This window comes from Scyliorhinus canicula, chromosome 13, assembly GCF_902713615.1.
Source record: "Scyliorhinus canicula chromosome 13, sScyCan1.1, whole genome shotgun sequence".
Taxonomy (NCBI): domain Eukaryota; kingdom Metazoa; phylum Chordata; class Chondrichthyes; order Carcharhiniformes; family Scyliorhinidae; genus Scyliorhinus; species Scyliorhinus canicula.
In genome coordinates, this window is record NC_052158.1 from 8,204,830 (window position 1) to 8,229,014 (window position 24,185).

The 24,185-nt window shown below is 50.0% G+C and overlaps 1 protein-coding gene across 1 annotated transcript in view; it reads right to left on the reverse strand.

Moving 5' to 3' along the window:
* The window catches only part of LOC119976455 (butyrophilin subfamily 3 member A2-like), a 104,402-nt gene that overhangs the window by 45,111 nt on the left and 35,106 nt on the right, over positions 1 to 24,185 (reverse strand). The window contains exon 4 of the mRNA XM_038816991.1: positions 16,186 to 16,467. Coding sequence (XP_038672919.1) covers positions 16,186 to 16,467 — 282 coding nt within the window. The remainder of the gene's footprint in view (positions 1 to 16,185; positions 16,468 to 24,185) is intronic.

Sequence of the window (24,185 nt, forward strand, 5' to 3'; positions counted from 1 at the left end):
CATCGGTGAGTCCCGGGGAACATTGATGCGGGGGGGGGTTCCAGGGTTGGCACAGAGCGGGCATTAGACAGCTGAGGGACCTGTTCATTGATGGGAGGTTTGCGAGCCTGGGGGAGCTGGAGGAGAAATTTGGGCTGCCCCCGGGGAACATGTTCAGGTATCTGCAGGTAAAGGCGTTTGCTAGGCGGCAGGTGGAGGGATTCCCTTCGCTTCCCGTGAGGGGGGTGAGCGACAGGGTGCTTTCGGGGGTCTGGGTCGTGGAGGGGAAGATATCTGATATCTACAAGGTAATGCAGGAGGTGGAGGAGGCGTTAGTAGAGGAGCTGAAGACTTCCGGTTGCGGCTATGACCAGCTAAGTCGCACATTTGGCAGCTCCTGCGACAAAGGTGTTTAAGGGCCGATTGGAGGGCCCCGACGGTACTGTAAAGACGAATCCCGGTGGGGGAAGGCTCCCTGAGGAGAGTGAGACCAACTTTATGGTCGGTACTCGGAGTGGGGCGACAAAAAAAGCGGCAGCAGCTCCCCAAAAAAAGCGGGGGAAGAGGACCAAAATGGCGGCCGGTGGCGCACTAGAAGATTGGAGAAAATGGGCGGAGGAGCAGCAGGCCGCTCTCCTCCGGTGTTTTACGGAGCTGAAAGTGGAACTCTTAGAGTCCATGAACGCGACGACCACAAGGCTGATGGGGGCCCAGGCGACCCAAGAGGCATCGATAAGAGAGCTGCAGCAGGAGATGACTGCAAGGGAGGAGGAGGCCACGGTCCTCGTGGGAAAGGTGGAGGTGCACGAGGCACTCCACCTGAAATGGCAGAGCCGCTTTGAGGAGCTGGACACTCGAATGAGGCGGAAGAACTTGAGGATCCTGGGCCTAGCAGAAGGCCTGGAGGGGCCTGATCTCCCGAAATATGTAGCGGAGATGCTGAGCTCCCTGATGGGAGAGGGGGCCGGTCCATCGCCCCTGGAGCTGGAAGAAGCATATCGGGTCATGGCTAGGCGGCCTAGGGCGAACGAGCCCCCGAGGGCGGTGCTGGTGCGATTCCAGCGTCTCTGTGATCGGGAGAAAGTGCTGAGGTGGGCCAAGAGGGAGAAAAGCAGCAAATGGGAGAATTCGACGGTGCGGATATATCAGGACTGGAGTGCGGAGGTGGCAAAGCGGCGGGCCCGGTTTAACCGGACGAAGGCGGTGCTGCACGCAAAGAGGATCAAGTTCGGAATGCTGCAGCCAGCGCGCTTGTGGGTCACCTACAAGGACCAGCACCATTACTTTGAGACCCCAGAGGAGGCATGGACTTTTGTTCGGGAGGAAAAGCTGGACCTGAACTAGAACTTGGGAACGCCGGCGGTCGAGGCCGCCCGAGTACCCTTGACTGATCAAGTGGCCCATGTCTTTCTTAGGCCAGGTCGGAACTTGGTTAAAGTTGATGGATCGTTTGGTTTCTTTGAAACTTGTGTTATGGGGGGTTTCTTTGTTCCTTTTTGTGTGTCTCTTCCCGTTGCCAACTTCCCTTAATTATTGTTGTTGTAGGGGGGGCTTTTTTACTGTTTTTTTTTGATCTGTTCTTTAAGGGTTATGGTTACTGTTCTGTTCGATGGAGGGTGATGGTTAAGTACGTTATTATTGGGTAGTTATTTAGTTATTTAGTTATGCAGGCATAGTTATGTATTTATGTATTTATTTGAGATTTGTTATTTATATTGTTATATTGTTAAGTTGGGGAGGCGGGACGGGGGGGGAGCAAGTTGGTTATGCGTGTTTTCTTTTTCTCTTTTTTCTTCCTCTCGTTTTAAGGGGGCTTTTTTATCGGCTTGGATGGGGACGGGGGTGGAATTGAAGATGGCGGGGTAGGGTGTGGCCGGGCGAAAGCGCGGGCTTTCCCCTGTTTCCCGCGCGCGGGACGGAGGAAGGGGGAGGAGAGAAGAGTGGGGTGTGGCCAGCAATGGCGGCTTTTCCCGCGCTGAAGCGGGGTCAGAGAGGGATGGCAAGGGGGGGGGGGAGGCCCCTCCCCCCCCACATCGGGAGGAGTCGGAGTGTGGCAGGGGCAGCCGGGTCAGCGAAAACCAGCTGACTCTCGGGAGTACGATGGTGGATACACCGCGGCTAGGAGGGGTCCTAGCCAGGGGGAGGGAGGGGGGGGGGGGGAGGGGGGTTAGGGGGGGATACCGGGTTGCTGCTGGAAAGGCCGAGGACGGGAAGGGAAGAACGGGAGGAGAGAGGGGGGGGGGGCCATCACCATGGGGAACGGGTCAGAAGGGGAGGGTCGACCCGGGGCGAACAGGGGACAGGACATGGCTAATAGACAGGGGAAAGGGACGGGTCGCTCCGCGACCCGGTTGATTACTTGGAACGTGAGGGGGCTGAATGGGCCGGTCAAGAGATCAAGGGTTTTTTCACACCTAAAGGGACTGCAGGCGGATGTGGCAATGTTGCAGGAGACTCACTTGAGAGTAGTAGACCAGGTACGCCTGAGAAGGGGGTGGGTGGGACAGGTGTTCCACTCAGGCTTGGACGCAAAGAACCGGGGGGTGGCGATTTTGGTGGGAAAGAGGGTGTCGTTCGTGGCGGCGCAGGTGGTAGCAGATAAGGAGGGTAGGTACGTGATGGTGAAGGGTAGGCTGCAGGGAGAGAATGTGGTGCTGGTAAATGTATATGCCCCGAATTGGGATGACGCGGGTTTTATGAGGCGCCTGTTGGGCCTCATTCCGGGTCTGGAGGCAGGAGGCCTGATCATGGGGGGGGACTTCAATACAGTGCTCGACCCTGGGCTGGACAGATCGAGTTCCAGGACGAATAGGAGGCCGGCAGCGGCAGAGGTGCTAAGGGGGTTCATGGAGCAGATGGGGGGGGGTAGACCCTTGGAGATTTGGCAGGCCAAGGGCGAGGGAGTATTCTTTTTTCTCCCACGTCCACAGGGTGTACTCCAGAATAGACTTTTTTGTACTGAGCAGGGGGCTGATTTCGAGAGTGCAGGACACGGAGTACTCGGCCATTGTGATTTCGGACCATGCACCACACTGGGTAGAGGTAGAACTGGGGGAAGCACGGGACCAGCGCCCGTTGTGGCGCCTGGATGTGGGGCTGCTGGCGGACGATGAGGTGTGCGGAAGGGTCCGGAAGGGCATTGAGAGATATCTGGGCACGAACGACATGGGCGAGGTGAAGGTGGGGGTAGTCTGGGAGGCCCTGAAAGCAGTGATCAGAGGAGAGCTGATCTCCATAAGGGCACACAGAGAAAGGAAGGAGAGGCAGGAGAGGGAGAGACTGGTGGGGGAACTTATAGAAGTGGACAGGAGATATGCGGAGACACCAGAGGAGGGGCTGTTGAGGGAGCGGCGCAGTTTACAGGTCCAGTTTGACCTACTGACCACTAGGAAGGCGGAGACGCAATGGAGAAGGGCACAGGGCGCGGTCTATGAGTACGGGGAAAAGGCGAGCAGGATGCTAGCACACCAGCTGCGCAAGCGAGATGCAGCCAGAGAGATTGGGGGAGTGAGAGAGAAGGGAGGGAACGTAGTGCAGAAGGGGCAAGAGGTGAACGGGGTCTTCAGGGATTTCTACAGGGAATTGTACCGGTCTGAGCCGCCCAGGAGGAGGGGGGGAATGGAGAACTTCCTCGATAGATTGAGGTTCCCAAAGGTCCAGGAGGAACGGGTGGAGGGGCTGGGGGCGCCAATAGAGCTGCAGGAACTAGTTAAAGGGATAGGCCAGATGCAGGCGGGGAAGGCGCCGGGGCCGGATGGGTTCCCGGTGGAATTTTATAAGAAGTATGTGGACTTGGTGGGTCCAGTGCTGGTGCGAGCCTTCAATGAGGTGCGAGAGGGGGGGGCTCTGCCCCCGACAATGTCACAGGCCCTGATCTCCTTGATCCTGAAGCGGGACAAAGACCCTGTACAGTGCGGGTCCTACAGGCCTATCTCCCTCTTGAATGTAGATGCCAAACTGTTGGCAAAGGTCCTGGCAACCAGAATAGAGGATTGTGTGCCAGGGGTAATCCATGAGGACCAGACGGGGTTCGTAAAGGGACGACAACTTGACACAAATGTCCGGAGACTGTTGAATGTGATTATGATGCCAGCAGTGGAGGGGGAGGCTGAGATAGTGGTAGCACTGGATGCGGAGAAGGCATTCGATAGGGTGGAGTGGGAATACCTGTGGGAGACGCTGGAACGGTTTGGGTTTGGGGAGGGATTTATCAAGTGGGTGAAGCTGCTGTATTCGGCCCCGATGGCGAGTGTGGTTACAAACGGGAGGAGGTCGGAGTATTTTGGGCTCCATCGAGGTACCAGGCAGGGATGCCCCCTATCCCCCTTACTATTTGCATTAGCGATCGAACCGTTGGCGATGGCACTGAGGGGTTCAGGGGGGTGGAGAGGACTGACAAGGGGAGGGGAGGAACATCGGGTATCACTCTATGCGGATGATTTGTTGTTATATGTGGCAGACCCGGAAGGCGGAATGCCGGAGGTAATGGAAATACTAGCAGAGTTTGGGGACTTTTCGGGATATAAATTAAATGTGGGTAAAAGTGAGGTCTTTGTGATACACCCGGGAGATCAGGGGGAGGGAATTGGGCGGCTCCCCTTTAAGAGAGCAGTAAAGAGCTTCAGGTACTTGGGGGTGCAGGTGGCAAGGAACTGGGGGACCCTCCACAAGCTGAACTTTTCAAGGCTGGTGGAGCAGATGGAGGAGGAGTTCAAGAGGTGGGACATGGTACCGCTGTCGCTAGCAGGGAGGGTGCAGTCAGTCAAAATGACGGTCCTCCCGAGGTTCTTGTTTCTGTTCCAGTGCTTGCCCATCTTTCTCCCCAGGGCCTTCTTCAAGAAGGTAACTAGCAGCATTATGGGCTATGTGTGGGCACATGGCACCCCTAGAGTGAGAAGGATTTTCTTGGAACGGAGTAGGGACAGTGGAGGATTAGCGCTACCCAATCTTTCCGGATACTACTGGGCGGCGAACGCATCGATGGTGCGCAAGTGGGTGATGGAGGGGGAGGGGGCAGCTTGGAAACGTATGGAGAGGGCGTCCTGCGGCAATACAAGCCTGGGGGCGCTAGTAACGGCACCATGGCCGCTCCCCCCCACAAGGTATACCACGAGTCCGGTAGTGGCGGCCACCCTTAAAATCTGGGGGCAGTGGAGGCGGCACAGGGGGGAAGTGGGGGGTCTGATGGCGGCGCCACTGAGAGGGAACCACAGATTTGTCGCGGGGAACACTGGCGGGGGATTCCAGAGCTGGCACAGGGCGGGCATCAGGCAACTGAGGGACATGTTCATAGAGGGGAGGTTTGCGAGCCTGGGAGAGCTGGAGGAGAAATTTGAGCTCCCCCCGGGGAACACGTTTAGATACCTGCAGGTGAAGGCATTTGCCAGACGACAGGTGGAAGGATTTCCCTTGCTTCCCGATAGAGGGGCGAGTGATAGGGTGCTGTCAGAGGTCTGGGTCGGAGAAGGGAAGGTCTCGGACATCTACAAAATAATGCAGGAGGTGGAGGAGGTACCGATAGAGGAGCTGAAAGACAAGTGGGAAGCGGAGCTGGGAGAGCAGATAGAAGATGGGACATGGGCGGATGCCCTAGAGAGGGTCAATTCGTCGTCGTCGTGCGCAAGGTTGGGCCTCATCCAATTTAAGGTGCTGCACAGAGCCCATATGACGGGGACTAGGATGAGTCGGTTCTTCGGGGGTGAGGACAGGTGTGTTAGGTGTTCGGGAAGCCCTGCGAACCATGTACATATGTTCTGGATGTGTCCGGCACTGGAAGAGTTCTGGGAGGGGGTGGCGGGGACGGTATCGAGAGTGGTGGGAACCAGGGTCAAACCAGGGTGGGGGCTAGCGATTTTTGGGGTTGGGGTGGAGCCAGGAGTACAGGAGGCAAGGGAGGCCGGAATATTGGCCTTTGCGTCCTTGGTAGCTCGGAGAAGGATCTTGATTCAGTGGAGGGACACAAGGCCACCAAGTGTTAACACCTGGTTAAACGACATGGCAAGCTTCATCCAATTGGAAAGAATCAAATTCGCCCTGAGAGGGTCGGTACAGGGGTTCTTCCGGCGGTGGCAGCCCTTCCTTGACTTTCTGGATCAGAGATAGGAACTGGAGGCCGAAACAGCAGCAACCCGGGGAGAAAGGGGGGGGGGGGGGGGGGAGGGAGGGGGGGGGGGGATAGCAACGAAGGGAGCACGTCAGTGGGGGGGTCGCGGGCAATGACTGCCCGAGGCCATCGGCAGAAAGGGAAAAACGGTTTGGTTGCTAGACTGATAGCGCGGGGGGGGGGGGGGAGGGGGGGGGGGTGTGCGCGGGGGAGGGCGTGGGGAGGATTTTCCAGGGGGGATTTGTTGTGTTATAATTTAAAATGTAGTAGGGGCAAATGTTTGTATCGAAAAATTTCAATAAAAATTATTTTTAAAAAAAAAGTAGAGGAGCTGAAAGCTAAGTGGGAGGGGGAACTGGGGGAACAGATCGAAGATGGGACATGGGCTGATGCCCTGGAGAGGGTTAAGTCTTCCTCCTCATGTGCGCGGCTTAGCCTCATCCAATTCAAGGTGCTGCTCCGGGCCCACATGTCCGGGTCTAAGATGAGTAGGTTCTTTGGGGGGGGAGGACAGGTGTGTCAGGTGTTCGGGGAGTCCAGCGAACCATGCCCATATGTTCTGGGCATGCCCGGCACTGGAGGAGTTCTGGAAGGGGGTGGCGAGGACGGTGTCGAGGTGGTAGGATCCAGGGTCAAGCCAGGCTGGGAACTCGTGATTTTTGGGGTTGGGGTGGAGCCGGGAGTGCAGGAGGCGAAAGAGGCCGGTGTTCTGGCCTTTGCGTCCCTAGTAGCCCGGCGGAGGATCTTGCTACAGTGGAAGGATGAGAGACCCCCAAGCATGGAGACCTGGATCAATGACATGGCGGGCTTCATTGAGCTAGAGAAGGTCAAATTCGCCCTGAGGGGGTCGGTACAAGGGTTCTTTAGGCGGTGGCAGCCCTTCCTCGACTTTATGGCTCAACGATAGGGTACTGGGTCAGCAGCAGCAGCAACCCGGGGGGGGAGGGGGGGAAAATGGGGGGGGGGAACTTGACAATGTTTGCTTATTTAATTTTAATTTATTTTTAAGTTCTCTTGTTGTTTACTGGGTTTGGGGGGATGGGGGGGGGGGGTGTGTGATACATGCGTTGATACGGTCTTGGGGGTGTTACAGTTATTATGGTGTTTCATTGTTGCTTTTTACTGTTTGTTGTTATATTTTCTGTAAAAAATTCCAATAAAAATTATTTAAAAAAAAACATGAACAGTGGTTTTAATCTACTTACTACAGAGCCAGCCTGTTACCCGTTGAACTCTCGATGAACTGCAGGCTGGCTCTGGACATGGTTATTTATACAGCTGTCTAGGGGAGGAGTCGTGGGCGGAGCCAAGGATGGAGCCCTCTACAAACTCCTGAGCATTCCCAGAGCTACTCCCCCTAGTGGTCGGATAATGCTACCGCGCTTACAATGGTATTGGTAAATACAGTGTGAATTACTAAATTACATTCACCACATTCATCCCCTGCAAAAAAATCAAGTCCGGCGGGGGTGGTGGTCTAAAAAGTAAGTCTGTCCGGTGGTCGAACTGTCCGCTGTGATCTGCGGAGCACCGGGGTTGCAGCCTCTTGCGGTGGCTGGATGGGTGTTGTGTGCTGGGGTACAATGGCGGACTCCAGGGAGGGTTGTGACCGAGCTTCATACTCTCCTGGTTCGACCGGGGACTGGGGATGCTGGGGGCTGGCCGGCGCGGGTGCACGGAACTGGTGGAGCAAGCTCGTGGACTCGGGAGCGCGAGGGGGCGGCAGCATGGGGTGTAGGGTGAGGGGTCCTTCTGTAGGGGTAGAGGGGGCGCTGGATCCGGCGGGTGCCAGATCCCGGAGGGATACAGTGTCCTGACAGCTGTCAGGGACCTCGAAGAATGCGTACTGGGGGTTGGAGTGGAGCAGGCGCACCTTCTCAACAAGGGGGTCGGTTTTGTGTGCCCTGACTTGTTTCCTCAGGAGTACCAGGCCCTGTGTCCTCAGCCATGCCGGAAGTGAGACCCCCGTGGTAGTGCCCCTGGAAAAAATGAAGAGCCTCTCGTGAGGGGTCTGATTGGTCGCTGTGCATAAGAGGGACCTAATAGCGTGGAGCGTGTCTGGGAGGACTTCCTGCCACTGGGAGACTTGGAGCTTTCTAGACCGGAGGGTCAGTAGGATGGTCTTCCAGATCATCGCGTTCTCCCTCCCCACCTGCCCGTTCCCCCTGGGGTTGTATCTGGTAGTCCTGCTCGAAGCGATGCCCTTGTCGAGCAGGTACTGACGCAGCTTGTCGTTCATGAAGGACGAACCCTGGTCGCTGTGTACGTAGCTGGTGAAACCAAACAGGGTGAAGATGCTATGCAGGGCCCTAATGACTGTGTGGGAGGTCATGTCGGGGCATGGGATAGCAAATGGGAAACGGGAGAACTCATCTACGACGTTTAGAAAGTAAACGTTCTTGTTAGTTGAGGGGAGTGGCCCTTTGAAATCAATCGTGAGGCGTTCAAAGGGCCTAGAAGCCTTGACCAGGTGGGACCTGTCTGGTCTATAGAAGTGCGGTTTGCACTCCGCACAGATCGGGCAGACCCTGGTGACCACTTTTACAACCTCATTGGAGAAAGGCAGGTTTCGGGCTCTGATGTAGTGGGCGAGCCGGGTGACCCCCGGGTGGCAGAGGTCGTTGTGGATGACTTTCAGTCGGTCAATCTGCGCGCTGGCGCATGTCCCACGGGATAGGGCATCCGGAGGCTCGTTGAGCTTCCCGGGTCGATACTTAATATCGTAATTATAGGGGGAGAGTTCGATCCTCCACCGAAGAATTTTATCATTTTTTATTTTGCCCCTTTGCGAGTTATCAAACATGAAGGCAACCGATCTTTGGTCGGTGATGAGGGTGAGCCTCCTACCTGCGAGGTAGTGCCTCCAGTAACGAATAGCCTCCACAATGGCTTGTGCTTCTTTCTCGACTGAGGAGTGTCGGAGTTCTGAAGCGAAGAGGGTACGGGAGAAGAATGCGACTGGTCTCCCTGCCTGATTTAGTGTGGCCGCTAGAGCTACCTCCTGAGGCGTCGCTCTCAACCTGGAATGGAGTGGATTCATCCACCACCCGCATGGCCGCTTTGGCGATGTCCTCCTTGATGTAGTTGAAGGCCTGGCGCGCCTCAGCTGACAGGGGAAATCGTGTGGCCTGAAACATCACCTCCTGCAAGTTCCCATGCAAGCCACCATCCTGACTTGGAAATAAGGAGAGGGGCCTTCAGATTTTCGGCGGGAGCAGTGGCCAGGGGTCTGTCGGGAAGGTAAGTTTACCTGTTTAAAAACTTTAAAAACTTACCTTGGAGAGTGACATCACAGCAAAGCACTGACCAGATTGGCTGGTAAGGAAAGTGCTCCAATTAGCAGGAGCTGGGAGAAATTTAACTCTTCGTGTGTTGGTAAGTATTGTGATTGGTAAGTAAAATCCTTATTCCTTTCACTTATTCATTATTTGATATTATATTTGCAATCAGTTAAGGTAAAGGGTATAAATGGCAGGAGATCCCAGACCCGTGTTATGCTCCTCGTGCGCAATGTAGGAGTTCAGGGACGCGGCCGATGCCCCTGACTCCTTCATGTGCGGGAAGTGTGTCCAGCTGCAGCTCCTGTTAGACCGCATGGCGGCTCTGGAGCTGCGGATGGACTCACTTTGGAGCATCCGCGATGCTGAGGAGGTCGTGGATAGCACGTTCAGTGGGTTGGTCACACCGCAGTTTAGGATTAGTGAGGGAGACAGGGAATGGGTGACCAAAAGGCAGAGAAAGAGAAGGAAGGCAGTGCAGGTGTCCCCTGCGGTCATCTCCCTCCAAAACAGGTATACCGTTTTGGATACTGTTAGGGGAGATGACTCACCAGGGGAAGGCAGTAGTAGCCAGGCTCATGGCACCGTGGCTAGCTCTGCTGCACAGAAGGGCGGGAAAAAGACTGGCAGGGCTATAGTCATAGGGGATTCAATTGTAAGGGGAGTAGACAGGTGTTTCTGTGGTCGAAAACGAGACTCCCGAATGGTATGTTGCCTCCCGGGTGCACGGATCAGGGATGTCTCAGATCAGCTGTAGAACATTCTGAAGGGGGTGGGTGAACAGCCAGTTGTCGTGGTGCATATACGCACCAATGATATAGGTAAAAAACAGGATGAGGTCCTACAATCAGAATTTAGGGAGTTAGGATATAAGTTAAAAAGTAGGACCTCAAAGGTACTAATCTCAGGATTGCTACCAGTGCCACGAGACAGTCAGAGTAGAAATTCAAGAATAGTCAGAATGAATATGTGGCTTGAGAGATGGTGCAGGAGGGAGGGGTTCAGATTTTGGGGGCGGTGGGACCATTACAAACCGGATGGTCTACACCTGGGCAGGACTGGAACCAATGTCCTAGGGGGTGCTTTTGCTAACACTGTAGGGGAGGTTTTAAACTAATGTGGCGGGGGATGGGAACCAGATTAGGAAGTTAGAGGTCAGTAAAGAAGCAGCAACTAAAGCCAGTAAGGTCCTAGATAATAAACTCAAAGACAGGGAAGAGATGATGAACGCAAATGGACAGGTGGTCTGAGGTGCAGTTGTTTTAATGCGAGAAGTGTAGCAGGTAAGGCAGATGAACTTAGGGCTTGGATGAGTACCTGGGAATATGATGTTATTGGTATTACTGAGACTTGGTTGAAGGAAGGGCAAGATTGGCAACTAAATATCCCAGGGTATAGGTGCTTCAGGAGGGATAGAGAGGGAGTTTAAAGGGGTGGAGGAGTTGCATTACTAGTCAGAGATGATATCACAGCTGTGATTAAGGAGGGCACGATAGAGGATTCGAGCACTGAGGCAATATGGGTTGAGCTGAGAAATAGGAAGGGTGCAGTAACATTGTTGGGATTTTACGACAGGCCTCCCAAAAGGTACAAATATAGAACATAGAACATAGAACAGTACAGCACAGAACAGGCCCTTCGGCCCTCAATGTTGTGCCGAGCCATGATCACCCCACTCAAACCCACGTATCCACACTATACCCGTAACCCCCCCACCCCTAACCTTACTTTTATTAGGACACTACGGGCAATTTAGCATGGCCAATCCACCTAACCCGCACATCTTTGGACTGTGGAATGAAACCGGAGCACCCGGAGGAAACCCACGCACACAGGGGGAGGACGTGCAGACTCCACACAGACAGTGACCCAGCCGGGAATCGAACCTGGGACCCTGGAGCAGTGAAGCATTTATGCTAACCACCATGCTACCCTGCTGCCCCTGTATGTAAATGTGTAGACAGATTATAGAAAAATGTAGGAGCAATAGGGTGGTTGTGATGTGAGATTTTAACTTCCCCAACATTGAATGGGATTCGTGTAGTGTTGGAGGCGTAGATGGAGCAGAATTTGGAAGAAAATAAACTTATCAGTGATAGGCAGCATGGTTTTGTGCAGCCAGGAGAGTTTTTTAGAGCAGTATGTAAATAGTCCAACTCGGGAAGGGGCCATACTGGACCTGGTATTGGGGAATGATCCCGGCCAGGTGGTTGATGTTTCAGTTGGTGATTACTTTGGGACTAGCGATCACAATTCCGTAAGTTTTAGAATACTCATGGACAAGGACAGGAGGGGTCCTAAAGGAAGAGTGCTAAATTGGGGAAAGGCCAAGTATAACAAAATTTGGCAGGAGCTAGGGAATGTGGATTGGGAGCAGCTGTTTAAGGGTAAATCCACATTTGAAATGTGGGAGTCTTTTAAGGAAAGGTTGATTAGAGTGCAGGACAGACATGTTCCTGTGAAAATGAGGGATAGAAATGGCAAGATTAGGGAACCATGGATGACAGGTGGAATTGTGAGACTAGCTAAGATGAAAAAGGAAGCATACATCGAGGCAACTCAAAACTGATGACGCTTTGGAGGAATATCGGGAAAGTAGGACAAATTCTCAAACGCAAAATAAAGAGGGCTAAAAAGGGTCATGAAATATCTTTGGCTAACAGGGTTAAGGAAAATCCCAAAGCCTTTTATTCGTATATAAGGAGCAAGAGGGTAACTAGAGAAAGGATTGGCCCACTCAAAGACAAAAGAGGGAATTTATGCGTGGAGTTAGAGGAAATGAGTGAGATTCTTAATGAGTACTTTGCATCGGTATTCACCAAGGAGAGGGACATGATGGATGTTGAGGCTAGGGATGGATGTTTAAATACTCTCGGTCATGTCGGCATAAGGAAGGGGAGGTTTTGGGTATTCTAAAAGGCATTAAGGTGGACAAGACCCCAGGACCGGATGGGATCTATCCCAGGTTGCTGAGGGAAGCGAGGGACGAAATAGCTGGGGCCTTAACACATATCTTTGCTGCATCCTTGAGCACGGATGAGGTCCCGGAGGACTAGAGAATTGCTAATGCTGTCCCTTTGTTTAAGAAGGGTAGCAGGGATAATCTAGGGAATTATAGACCTGTGAGCTTGACGTCAGTAGGCAGACTGTTGAAGAAGATACTGAGGGATAGGATCTATTCACATTTGGAAGAAAATAAACTTATCAGTGATAGGCAGCATGGTTTTGTGCAGGGAAGGTCATGTCTTACAAACCTAATAGAATTCTTTGATATCATATACATGGACTTCAGTAAGGCGTTGGATAAAGTTTTCCATGGCAGGTTGATGGAAAAAGTGAAGTCGTATGGGGTTCAGGGTGTACCAACTAGATGGATAAAGAACTGGCTGGGCAACAGGAGACAGAGAGTAGTGGTGGAAGGGAGTGTCTCAAAATGGAGAAAGGTGACTAGTGGTGTTCCATAGGGATCCGTGCTCGGACCACTGTTGTTTGTGATATACATAAATGATCTGGACGAAGGTATAGATGGTCTGATTAGCAAGTTTGCAGATGATACTAAGATTGGTGAAGTTGCAGATAGTGAGGAGGACTGTCAGAGAATACAGCAAAATATAGATAGATTGGAGAGTTGGGCAGAGAAATAGCAGATGGAGTTCAATCCAGGCAAATGCGAGGTGATGCATTTTGGAAGATCTAATTCAAGAGCGGACTATATGGTCAATGGAAGAGTCCTGGGGAAAATTGATGCACAGAGAGATCTGGGAGTTCAGGTCCATTGTACCCTGAAGGTGGCAACACAGGTCGATAGAGTGGTCAAGAAGGCATATAGCATGCTTGCCTTCATCGGACAGGGTATTGAGTACAAGCGTCGGCAGGTCATGTTACAGTTGTATAGGACTTTGGTTAGGCCACATTTGGAATACTGCGTGCAGTTCTGGTCGCCACATTACCAGAAGGATGTGGATGCCTTGGAGAGGGTGCAGAGGAGGTTCACCAGGATGTTGCCTGGTATGGAGGATGCTAGCTATAAAGAAAGGTTGATTAGGATTGTTTTCGTTGGAAAATCAGAGGTTGAGGGGGGACCTGATTGAGGTCTACAAAATTATGAGAGGTATGGACAGGGTGGATAGCAACAAGCTTTTTCCAAGAGTGGGGGTGTCAATTACAAGCGGTCATGATTTCAAGGTGAGAGGGGGAAAGTTTAAGAGAGATGTGCGTGGAAAGTTTTTTACGCAGAGAGTGGTGGGTGCCTGGAACGCTTTGCCAGCGGAGGTGGTAGAGGCGGGCACGATAGCATCATTTAAGATGCATCTGGACAGATATATGAACGGGCGGGGAACAGAGGGAAGTAGACCTTGGAAAATAGGAGACAGGTTTGGATAAAGGATCTGGACCGGCGTAGGCTGGGAGGGCCGAATGGCCTGTTCCTGTGCTGTAATTTTCTTTGTTTGTTGTTTATTAATTCACTGTCGGCGAGTCAAAATTCTGGAACTCTATTCCCAACAACATTGTTGTGTACCGTTTCGCTGCTACACTAGGAAAGGAAACATGGGCATAGATTTGAAAAGTGACACTATATTCAGGAAATGAAGTTAGAGCTGAGACAGGAGGTTATGGATGGGATAAGGAATGTTATTTTCCCTAAGCTGTGTGGCCACACAGTAAGGTGAAAGGCCCACCCAAATCTTGCACAAGTCGGTTCCTTTAAGTCAGTGTCCTTCAAACTTTTTTTCCGGGGACCCATTTTTACCAACTGGCCAACCTTCGGGACCCAACCCACCCGACCTTCGCGACCCGTGCCGGCCGACCTTCGTGACCCACACCGGCCGACCTTCGCGACCCACCATTTTCTCTTACCCTGCTTGCTGCTGACAAAAATGGAGGAAATGGTTTTGGGTCCCTTTGGCCCTCATACACGCTCCTCCAATGGAACCTGTTGGATGAAGGTGAAGCATTCCGGCGTTGGAAAGTATGGAGACTCCATCTGTCCAAAGTTCTGCATTTTTTTCCTGAAAACTTTTATCAAATAAAACCCCCCGAACTTGTTAAAAAAAATAAAAATTAAATGAATAAAATAAATGAATAAAATGAATAAAACCCCCCCGAACTTGTAAAACAAAAAGCTGCAACCGTTTAAAAAAGAAGCGGCTGCACTGCACATGCGTGCCCGATCATCGGCGTTTTATTTTACATGTGCGTGGCCATTTTTGAAGGCCGCTTGCAGCAGTTATTAACAGCCGGCTGCTGCAGCTGTTGCGTGCAGATTTGTGCGATCGGGAGCACCACGACCCTCCCGACACCCGCCCGCGACACACCCGCAGGTCGCGTCCCCTAGTTTGACAGCGCCTGCTTTAAGTTACCATACATGCGCAGCTGCACTGATACAATCGTGTAAGGATAGATTTTTTGGGAATGGTGGTAATAATAGAAGTTTTGAATGATGGGAATTGTGCCAGGAATCATAGGGGTAAACATTCCGGTCCCGCTCACCGCAGGGATCGTCATGGGCGGGACAAACAATTTGATGGACCTTTGAAAGGACAGTTGACCTCAGGGAGGAATGTTCAGTCTTGGATGAGCAGAAAATCCCATCCTTAAAGTCTGCTGCACAGAAGGAAATCATTCAACCCATCCAGTCTGTACTGGCTCTTTGAAAGAGCTGTCCAATTTAGTCCCACAGCCTAGTTTTTTCACCCATAACCCTGCAAATTAATTCTCACCAATTTACTCATTTCTTTGTGACATGCCATCCTCCCCAACATCTGTCCGCTGTTGTCCAGCTGGATAGCACCCCTGTCCCCCAAGGTTCCATTGCTATCTTTCTAATCACAGCCAGAATGCCACCAAAACAAAACTCATATCAGCCAAACCTGCTCATCCAAATATTCCACTTCCCACTTCTGTTGAATGTGTTAAATACTTCCCATACTTTGGCAGTCACCTCTCTCAAAAGGTCAACAGCGCAAAACAAAGAGACGTCCTCTTTAAAAAAAAAATTGTAGTTAGGAAAACAGCTGCTCCTCTGAGTTAATTGATCCCTGCAGAGCTACATAAATAAACAACCTCAATCCTCCCTTTGAAACTGCCTGACCAGTCAATCAAATACCGTTTAAAAGGCAATGATCCATGAAATTGAATACAAACAATAAAGTCGCCACAGTCCCAGATGACCATTGGCTGCTTTGCCCTTTAAGGGAGAGAACTGGGGTGGTGATCTAACCTGAGGATAACACACCTCAGGCAAGGGGTAAGGTTGATAAGGCGGAGCCTTCATGAGTAACCTTAGCCGGCCCAGGGATTGAACCCGAGTTGTTGGACTCACTCTGCATCACAAACCAGCTGGCCACCAGCTGAGTTAAATCAGCTCCCGTAAAAACAATGCAGTTCAAAGCTTTTAGGCTTCCAGGCACACAAACAAACTTCAATCAATGAAATTGCCGATGAAAAAAAAACTTTAAAGGTTTCCACCAAATTAAGCGTAATACTTTTACCTTCATCTCACAGATCTTTAAACTTGACCATGCTGGGAGACAGTTTAAAGGGTTTAGGGCTATAGATAGGAACACTTACTTTATTATCAGAGAACTGATCTGAACCGGGTCTGGGTGGGAACCTCATCAGGGCCGTCGGAAGACACATCGGGGTTGGCTGGGACACTCGCAATGGGTTTCAAGACCAATATGAAAACAGTTTTTGGCCCGTCGTCCAATTCACCGGGTCATCGGGATTTCCTCCGCTGGTGGGAAACCTCGGAGAATCGCCACCATGATCTGGTGTTTTGGAGAATGTATTAACTTTATTGATGAAACATTGTAAATTACAAACCTGATATCTTGATAGTTACTTCTTGTGCTGTGTCCAAATGTTCACTCAGTATTCGACACTTGAATCTATTTGTTGATTGTCTTGTTATTACAATGTCACTCTGGACATTTATAAGACCTCTCGAGTCCTGTTGATATCTTGTTTCAGCCAGTGTTAAATCCTGTCCATCCTCACTGATCCACTGCATCTCTGGTCGAGGGAACCATCCACTGGATTTACACACAAGCTGGATTCCATTCTGGTGATATCCCTTCATCTGAATCCAGGGCTTACATCCCAAACCTGGAATCAGTGAATAGATTCAGAAATAGCAATCATTAGGAACACTTTCTGCAGCCGATGAGAAATATTTATTTCATGTTATTGATTGACATTGAATCATAACCTGATCACACAACTTTAAAGATTATTAATTAAATTTAATGTCGAACTATGTCCTCATAAAACAGTAAATAATTAATGTAACTGCAAAAACAGTTTTTAAGAACAATTAACTCATTTATTTGAGATAGCAGAGGACACCTGATACCCATGGATTCCCAGCCAGAGGTGAATACCTTCAGGAGCAGAGGAAGGGAGCTAATCTGTGAGACAAAAAATATTTCTGCAGCAAACTCTCAATGAGCCCAATCCCAGTGGAACTGCCTTCAAATTCAGGATAAGCAGAGTTTTGTGATAGCTGAGGAGGCCCAATTTGCTACATGAATGTGTCTATATAACCTGGGCCAAAATATTATGGATAGGAGGGGATCCCTCCACCATCTAAAGAGTCAGTGGACAACACATCCTACCCACACTGCCTGGCAGCAGCCAATTAACACTCCAAGTGTTATTTGTAATCAGGCTAGACATCAGTTCGTTGTTCAGGAGTAAGACCCGTCTCAGAGACTTTCCAGCCTATCTATTTTACTCGAGATGTTGCAGTGGATGGGATAGGGAATAAAGTGGTCTCCAGAGCCCAAGTCCAAGAAACCAGGATTGAAAATGTGGGGATCTCAGAGCAGGAAGGGGAGGTGAGGTCCAATGGTGTGGGCAGGGGATGGGGGGGTTATTGGTTTGGGGGGGGGAGCATTGTCGGGGATGGACATTCTGTAGTGATGGGGCAGGTGCTCAATGTTAACAGGGGAGTGTTCTTGAATTTGGCCCAACACCTCCACCCAACATAGAACATAGAACTTAGAACAGTACAGCACAGAACAGGCCCTTCGGCCCTCGATGTTGTGCCGAACAATGATCACCCTACTCAAACCCACGCTATACCCGTAACCCAACAACCCCCCCCCCCCCCCCCCCCCCCCCTTAACCTTACTTTTAAGGACACTACGGGCAATTTAGCATGGCCAATCCACCTAACCCGCACATCTTTGGACTGTGGGAGGAAACCGGAGCACCCGGAGGAAACCCACGCACACACGGGGAGGACGTGCAGACTCCGCACAGACAGTGACCCAGCCGGGAACTGAACCTGGGACCCTGGAGCTGTGAAGCATTTATGCTAACCACCATGCTACCGTGCTGCCGAATGCCTGAACCCCCTGGGCTTCACCCCCCACCCCTGAACTCCTCCCAGCAGCCTGAAAAACAGAGGTTGGGGGGGAGACGGCCTTTAAGTGGTGAATAATTGGCCACAAGGGGCTTAACAGGAGCAAGGACGAGTGACCTCGCCACTCCATTTGCAGAGAGCTCGGGGCATACGGGAGATTGGTGGGAAAGCCATCTGAGAAGTTTCACAGTCACTATTCCATCCCATGTACAGGTCCGCTGATAGATGAATGTAAAATTCTGCCCTAAGTAGGCCTACATACATAGTTTATTTTAAATGCTATGTATTGAATAATTCAAACGCCTAGGGGGCGATTCTCCGAGCCCCGCGGCGGGCTGGAGATTCACCGCAACCACATGCCACGACGCCCTGGCGACGGCGCGCGATTCTCCAAGGTGCGGAGAATCACCGCCATTTTCGTCGGCGCATTTGACGTGGTGCCAGCTGCGGGCCGCTGGAATCGGCGGGGACACTGATTCACCGGCCCGGATGGGCCGAGCGGCCGTGCAGATACGATAGAGTCCTGCCGCCGCCATTCAGCCCGGTTGCTGCCGGTGGAAACTCTGTGTGAAGCATCGGGGTCGGCCTGTGGGGGAGGAGAGGGGGGTCTCTGTTCCGGGGGGGGCCTCCAATGGTATCTGGCCCACGATCGAGGCCGCCGATCAGCGGGTCGCCGCAGTTTGGCGCAGCCCAACTGCACACGCGCAGGTTGGCGTGGTGCCAATTTGGCACCGGGAAGGGGGACTGGAGCGGAGTGAATCGCTCCAGCGCGTGCTGGCCCCCTATGGGGGTCAGAATCGGTCGTCCCCGTGCCCGTCTCGCGCCATCGCAAAATGCGACGGCGTTCACGACGGCATGAACACTTGGGCTCCATTTGGGAGAATCGCCCCCTTATTACTCGAATAGTGTCTTTCAAATTCAAATGCCGAGAATAAAACTCAGTGCAACACAGTAGAAGAGTAAAAAAATCTTTCTCCCATTCATTCGCAGATTATCATGCATTGATCTTTAAAAATGTTGGGATTAGTACCGTAAAATTCTGTAAACTTTCGCTGATTAGCATGCCGTTTTCAGATGTGTACGATACAGTCCGCCATGTCTTTAACGCAGTCAAACATGTTTTCAGTGTTTTCATGCTGCAGTGCAAAATCTCCCAGCATCTCTGCGACTTCAGGGGCATCGTCCAGGGAAACAGGTGGGCGGGTGTGTGGACATTCATCGGACTCTGCAAGGTCATTAACCTCCTTGGGTGAAGACTGCACTGTATCTATGATAGCATCATCTGTCAGTTCTATCGTGCATTGTACAACATCATTCACATAAGGTTCCATGGTTGTCACTTGTGAGAATTCCAATTCCAGCCTCCCGCAGGTGAAGGAAAAGTGCCTCAATCTCAGGTTGGTTGATTTCCCTCTGCTCCACATCATCTTGTACACTCATAACCTTTAAGGCTTTCTTCACCATCTTTCACACCTTGTTCAGCCTAAGTATGGTCTCTTGTGTAGTAGAATTGTAGTCCTGTTTCTCAATGATATCCTTGATAAACTGGGCTAAACTGCTGTTGGTAGTCGATTTTCATATTCCTAATCATCCTTGAACTTGGCTGTGGAGTTGGGAAGCAAGAGCAACATTGAAAAACTTTACATTCTTCAGCCCAGCAACATTGGGGTGTTTTCGGCAATTGTCCAAGATGATGGCAATGGTCCTTTTTCATTCACACTTTTGTCCATATTTTAGACACATACCCCAGAAATGCTGGAGGTAATCCAAGATTTTGACAATACTACTATTTTTTAAGGTTTGTTGTTGGGCTGATTAATATCCATAGATTTCATTCACCATATTTAAATTAAACAGCTCGGGTTGAATTTCTGTGAGTGAGGCAATGGCAGTTGGGGAACAGGATGTCAGCTGTTGTTGTGTTAGAAATTCCACTAGGTTTATGATTTTAAGTTGTTTGATAATCTAGATTCAGCAGGTCTATTTTTGAAGAAATGGTTGGAGAGTATTTTGAATTTAGGATGACATCTTATATTTAAGTAAACCATGTACTACTTTAATTGATCTGTACGAGAGGGAACACTTTATTTTCTGATATTATGATAGGAAGTTTTTTCACATTTGTTCGTAATGGTTTTAGTATTTACAGGAATGGGTTTGAGTATGATCACTGAATGTTTATGTTCGGTACATTATTGACAAGAGAATGTGACTTTGTTTCTGACTGTTCTGTATCCAAATGAAACGTTATTTGTTCATAATGGAATGTAAATTCTGGCGGTTTATAGAAAACAAGGCATGGGCTTTGTCTTTAGTCTGTTTAAGTCTAACTGACTGAGCTGGGGTATCACAAGATAACTCACAGCCTCAGCCAATGGAAGAGATGAATTTGGATTACTTCCAAATAAGGGTTCTAGAACAATGAGGAGTGGGGATAAAAGTTGGAAAATCGTAATCGTTGTTTGTGCAGTGGTACCATGGATTCTGGGGTATGACTCTTCTGGACACAGTTCAACATCACTTCAGCGGAAGGAAAATATATTGCCTGTGCTGGCAACAGTCAAGGCATCCTAGAGAGATAAGGAATTTCCATGTTATCTTCACTGGTTTTTGTTAAGTAAATCCTGCTGAATAAATTCTACTTGATTCGTAAATATTAACTATTTGTTCATTGTTAAGTCAGGCACAGCTGAGGACTCTAGTATTAAAAATTAAGAATACAAGAATTTTGAGATTTTAATTAGGAGTGTTTTATACCTCAAAACCCTAAATTGTAACACTGTGGGGAGTGCGGAGCACTATTGCAAAACACTGGCTTCTTAAACTTCCTTTTCTTAAGAAGCAGGAGCGACGGCTCCCCTTTCACGCAGGATTGGGTGTGAAATGGGAACATATGGGCAGCAGGGTAGCATGGTGGTTAGCATAAATGCTTCACAGCTCCAGGGTCCCAGGTTCGATTCCCGGCTGGGTCACTGTCTGTGTGGAGTCTGCACGTCCTCCCCCTGTGTGCGTGGGTTTCCTCCGGGTGCTCCGATTTCCTCCCACAGTCCAAAGATGTGCGGGTTAGGTGGATTGGCCATGCTAAATTGCCCGTAGTGTCCTAATAAAAGTAGGGTTAAGGGGGGGGTTGTTGGGTTACGGGTATAGGGTGGATACGTGGGTTTGAGTAGGGTGATCATGGCTCGGCGCAACATTGAGGGCCGAAGGGCCTGTTCTGTGCTGTACTGTTCTCTGTTCTATGTTCTATGTTCTATTCTCTGCTTGGGCTGCTTTAGGGTTAGCAAAGCTTCTACAATGTCAGAACAGGCAGATCTTTCTCATTCTCTTCCTTGCTGATCAGAATGTTTGTTGAACTGTTCCAGGGTATTCCCTTTGTTTTTGTGAACTAACTTGACAGTGGAATCTCCCCTTCTTTTGCGATGTCAGTTCTTCACTTCATGCCATGGTTTTCCATTTGCTCCAACAACTTCACCTTTTCACAGGCGTTGCATGTTGTGTTACAGAGAAAACTCAATGTAAAATCATGGTTTATACAGTGTTTCATACTTGAGCTTCAATATCTGGAGTATCTTTCTGATCTAAGCTGCATCCAGTTGCAGCCTGTGTTAGACCAGTGTACCTAACACGACACGCGGCAGCTCCCTTCTTCGCAACATGGCAGAGCTACAGGGGCCTGTGCAGAGCAAAATCGGGTAGGCCCCAATAGCGGGCCTGGCCACGCTGGAGACCCTGCCGACCGCACCGATGCCAATGGCGGCGATTCTCCGCTCACCGGAGAATCGGTAGACATAATCCCATCCCATCCCATGGGCAGCAGGGTAGCATTGTGGATAGCACTTCACAGCGACGACTCCCCTTTCCTGCAGGATTGGGTCACCGCGCCAGGGTCCTAGGTTCGATTCCAGCTTGGGTCACTGTCTGTTCTCCCCGTGTGTGCGTGCGTTTCCTCCAGGTGCTCCGGTTTCCTCCCACAGTCCAAAGATGTGCAGGTTAGGTGGATTGGCCATTCTAAATTGCCCTTATGTCCAAAATTGCCCTTAGTGTTGGGTGGGGTTACTGGGTTATGGGGATACGGTGGAGATGTTGACATTGGGTAGGGTTCTCTTTCCAAGAGCCGGTGCAGGTTGGCCGAATGGCCTCCATCTGCACTGTAAATTCTATGAAAAATCTATCTGATTGGTCAGTGCAAACACACAAGAAAGTTTTGAGAAGTTGATTGAAAGCGGATTGATCACTGTGGTATTTTGGCTAATTACAGGAATTGTTCTATGCCTATTACTGTTCTACTGACGGGAATGGTTGATACAATGACACAAGTGGAAGTTTGCACCACCTGAGTTTTATTCACTGAGATTTCACTCCATTAATAACCAATTGTACATACACTTGGGGGTAGACAAGACTTACAGACACGAGTATGTTAATTCTGGTGATGACAATTGATTTGGACACTGATGCCGATCATGATCTCCCTGTTATGACCCCATTCCATAATGGGATGGGAGTATGGACATTAGGGTCAGGTTCCCTCAGCAATGGCAGTGTTCCCAGGTGCTCACCCAGCAAACCTCTTAAGGATTTCCATCATGTCTGTTCTAAACAGATGGAAATGACAAAGTGTCATCAAACACACATTTTTCATGATTATCACATTCATAATATTGGGTTTCAGACATATTGGACAGGATTCTCCCAGCCCATACCGGGTCGGAGAATGGCCAGGCTGGGCGCGAATCGCGTGACGCCGCCGCGCCGCCGGTCCACCGATTCTCCGGTGAGCGGAGAATCACCGCCATTGGCACCGGTGCGGTCGGCAGGGCCTCCACCGTGGCCAGGCCCGTGATTGGGGCCTACCCAATTTTGCTCCGCGCCGGCCCCTGTAGCCCTATGCCATGTTGTGGAGAAGGAAGCTGCCGCATGTCCTGATGGTCCACTGGTCTAACACTGGCTGCAGCTTAGATTGGAACGATACTCCAGACATTGAAGTTAGTTCAATCAGGTTTATTGAACTAATAGCACAGTTAGCACAGTTCTCTGTGAGTTCGACTCTCTGCTAACTTAAGCGTGGTTACTCTGTCTGACTGAACCAGGCTACGTGTTTGACTGAACCAGGCTCTTAGCCACGTGGTGGAGGTGTGAGATTGTAACAACACCCTTGACTGACTCTCTAGATGTTCATCAGTGGAAAGAGGCGGAGTGTGATTGCCTCACACCTTTTATAGTCAGATCCCATCCCTGAGTGTCCTGCCTGGTTATTGGTCATGTCCTGTGCTCTGTGTCCATTAGTTGCTTGTCTGTATATCATTATGTGTGTGTATGTGTTTGCCTGTATATCATGATATCTCCCCTTTTTTAATGTTTGGGTGAGCGTATTTACAAGAATAGGCCAATATTAACAGATATACATGCAGTGGATGTGAACATATGTACATGTGAAAACGCCTGTCTAATGCGAGAACACAAAACATAGCAAACAGAAAAAATGTTCGTAAGTCCAGTTTCTGTGGCTAGTGTTATGGGAGCGGCGTTTTCAGAACCCCAAAATGTGTCATGGAGTTCAACCAACCTCTCCCTTTAATGGATTGTTGTTTTTGGAGCACACGGCTTGTTCCCTAGGTGTGGTATTACAATTGTGGACACGTGGTTTTTAAAACAAAACTATGTTTATTCCATGAACTCAACTTAACCTTTTAAAATAAACATTGGATCACTTAACACCCTTTACTTCAAAGATAACCCCAAAAATAATACAACACTACCCAATCCTGCAAACTGTTCCTATACACATCCAAACAACTTCACCTTCACAAAAACAGTAACACCAGGTTACAGTTAATATATATTTTCTGTTGGATGGCAAAGATATTTCAGCCTGCAGTCCCAGCATGTTTTCACGCAGCACACAGCCAACACAGGCACTTCTCAAAATGCTTTCTCAGGACTGGCTTTCTCCTTTTCAAGCAGCTCTCAGCAAAACACACAGACACTCCCAGCTGCTCTCTCAAACTGAAACTAAAAACTTCAAAATGGCTGAGCTAAAAGCCCAGCTTCACCCACACTCTGACATCACTGCATTTCTTAAAGATACATTGCTTAAACATCCATTTCTTAAAGGCACTCTCACATAACACCTCCCCCCAAGAAAGAAATTCAAGCTGGTTTCATTTTTTCACTTTTGTACCATCCACTAAGAAATGCACACAGTAAATATACATTTTCATTTAAAGAAAACAACACACTCAAACAGGCATAATAATAAAGTCAATTTTTCTTTGTTCTTCTTCCTCCAACGGAAAACCTTCTCGATTGACAGTCTCTTTGAACAAGAAAGTCTCTGCACGATCCATCCATTCCTCTACTCCTCGGCATTTATCTTTAGAATCAGATACTTTAGCTCAATCTGACCACAGAGTCCCTTGCAATTCTCCAATACAGGAACATTGGTTACCACAGCTTT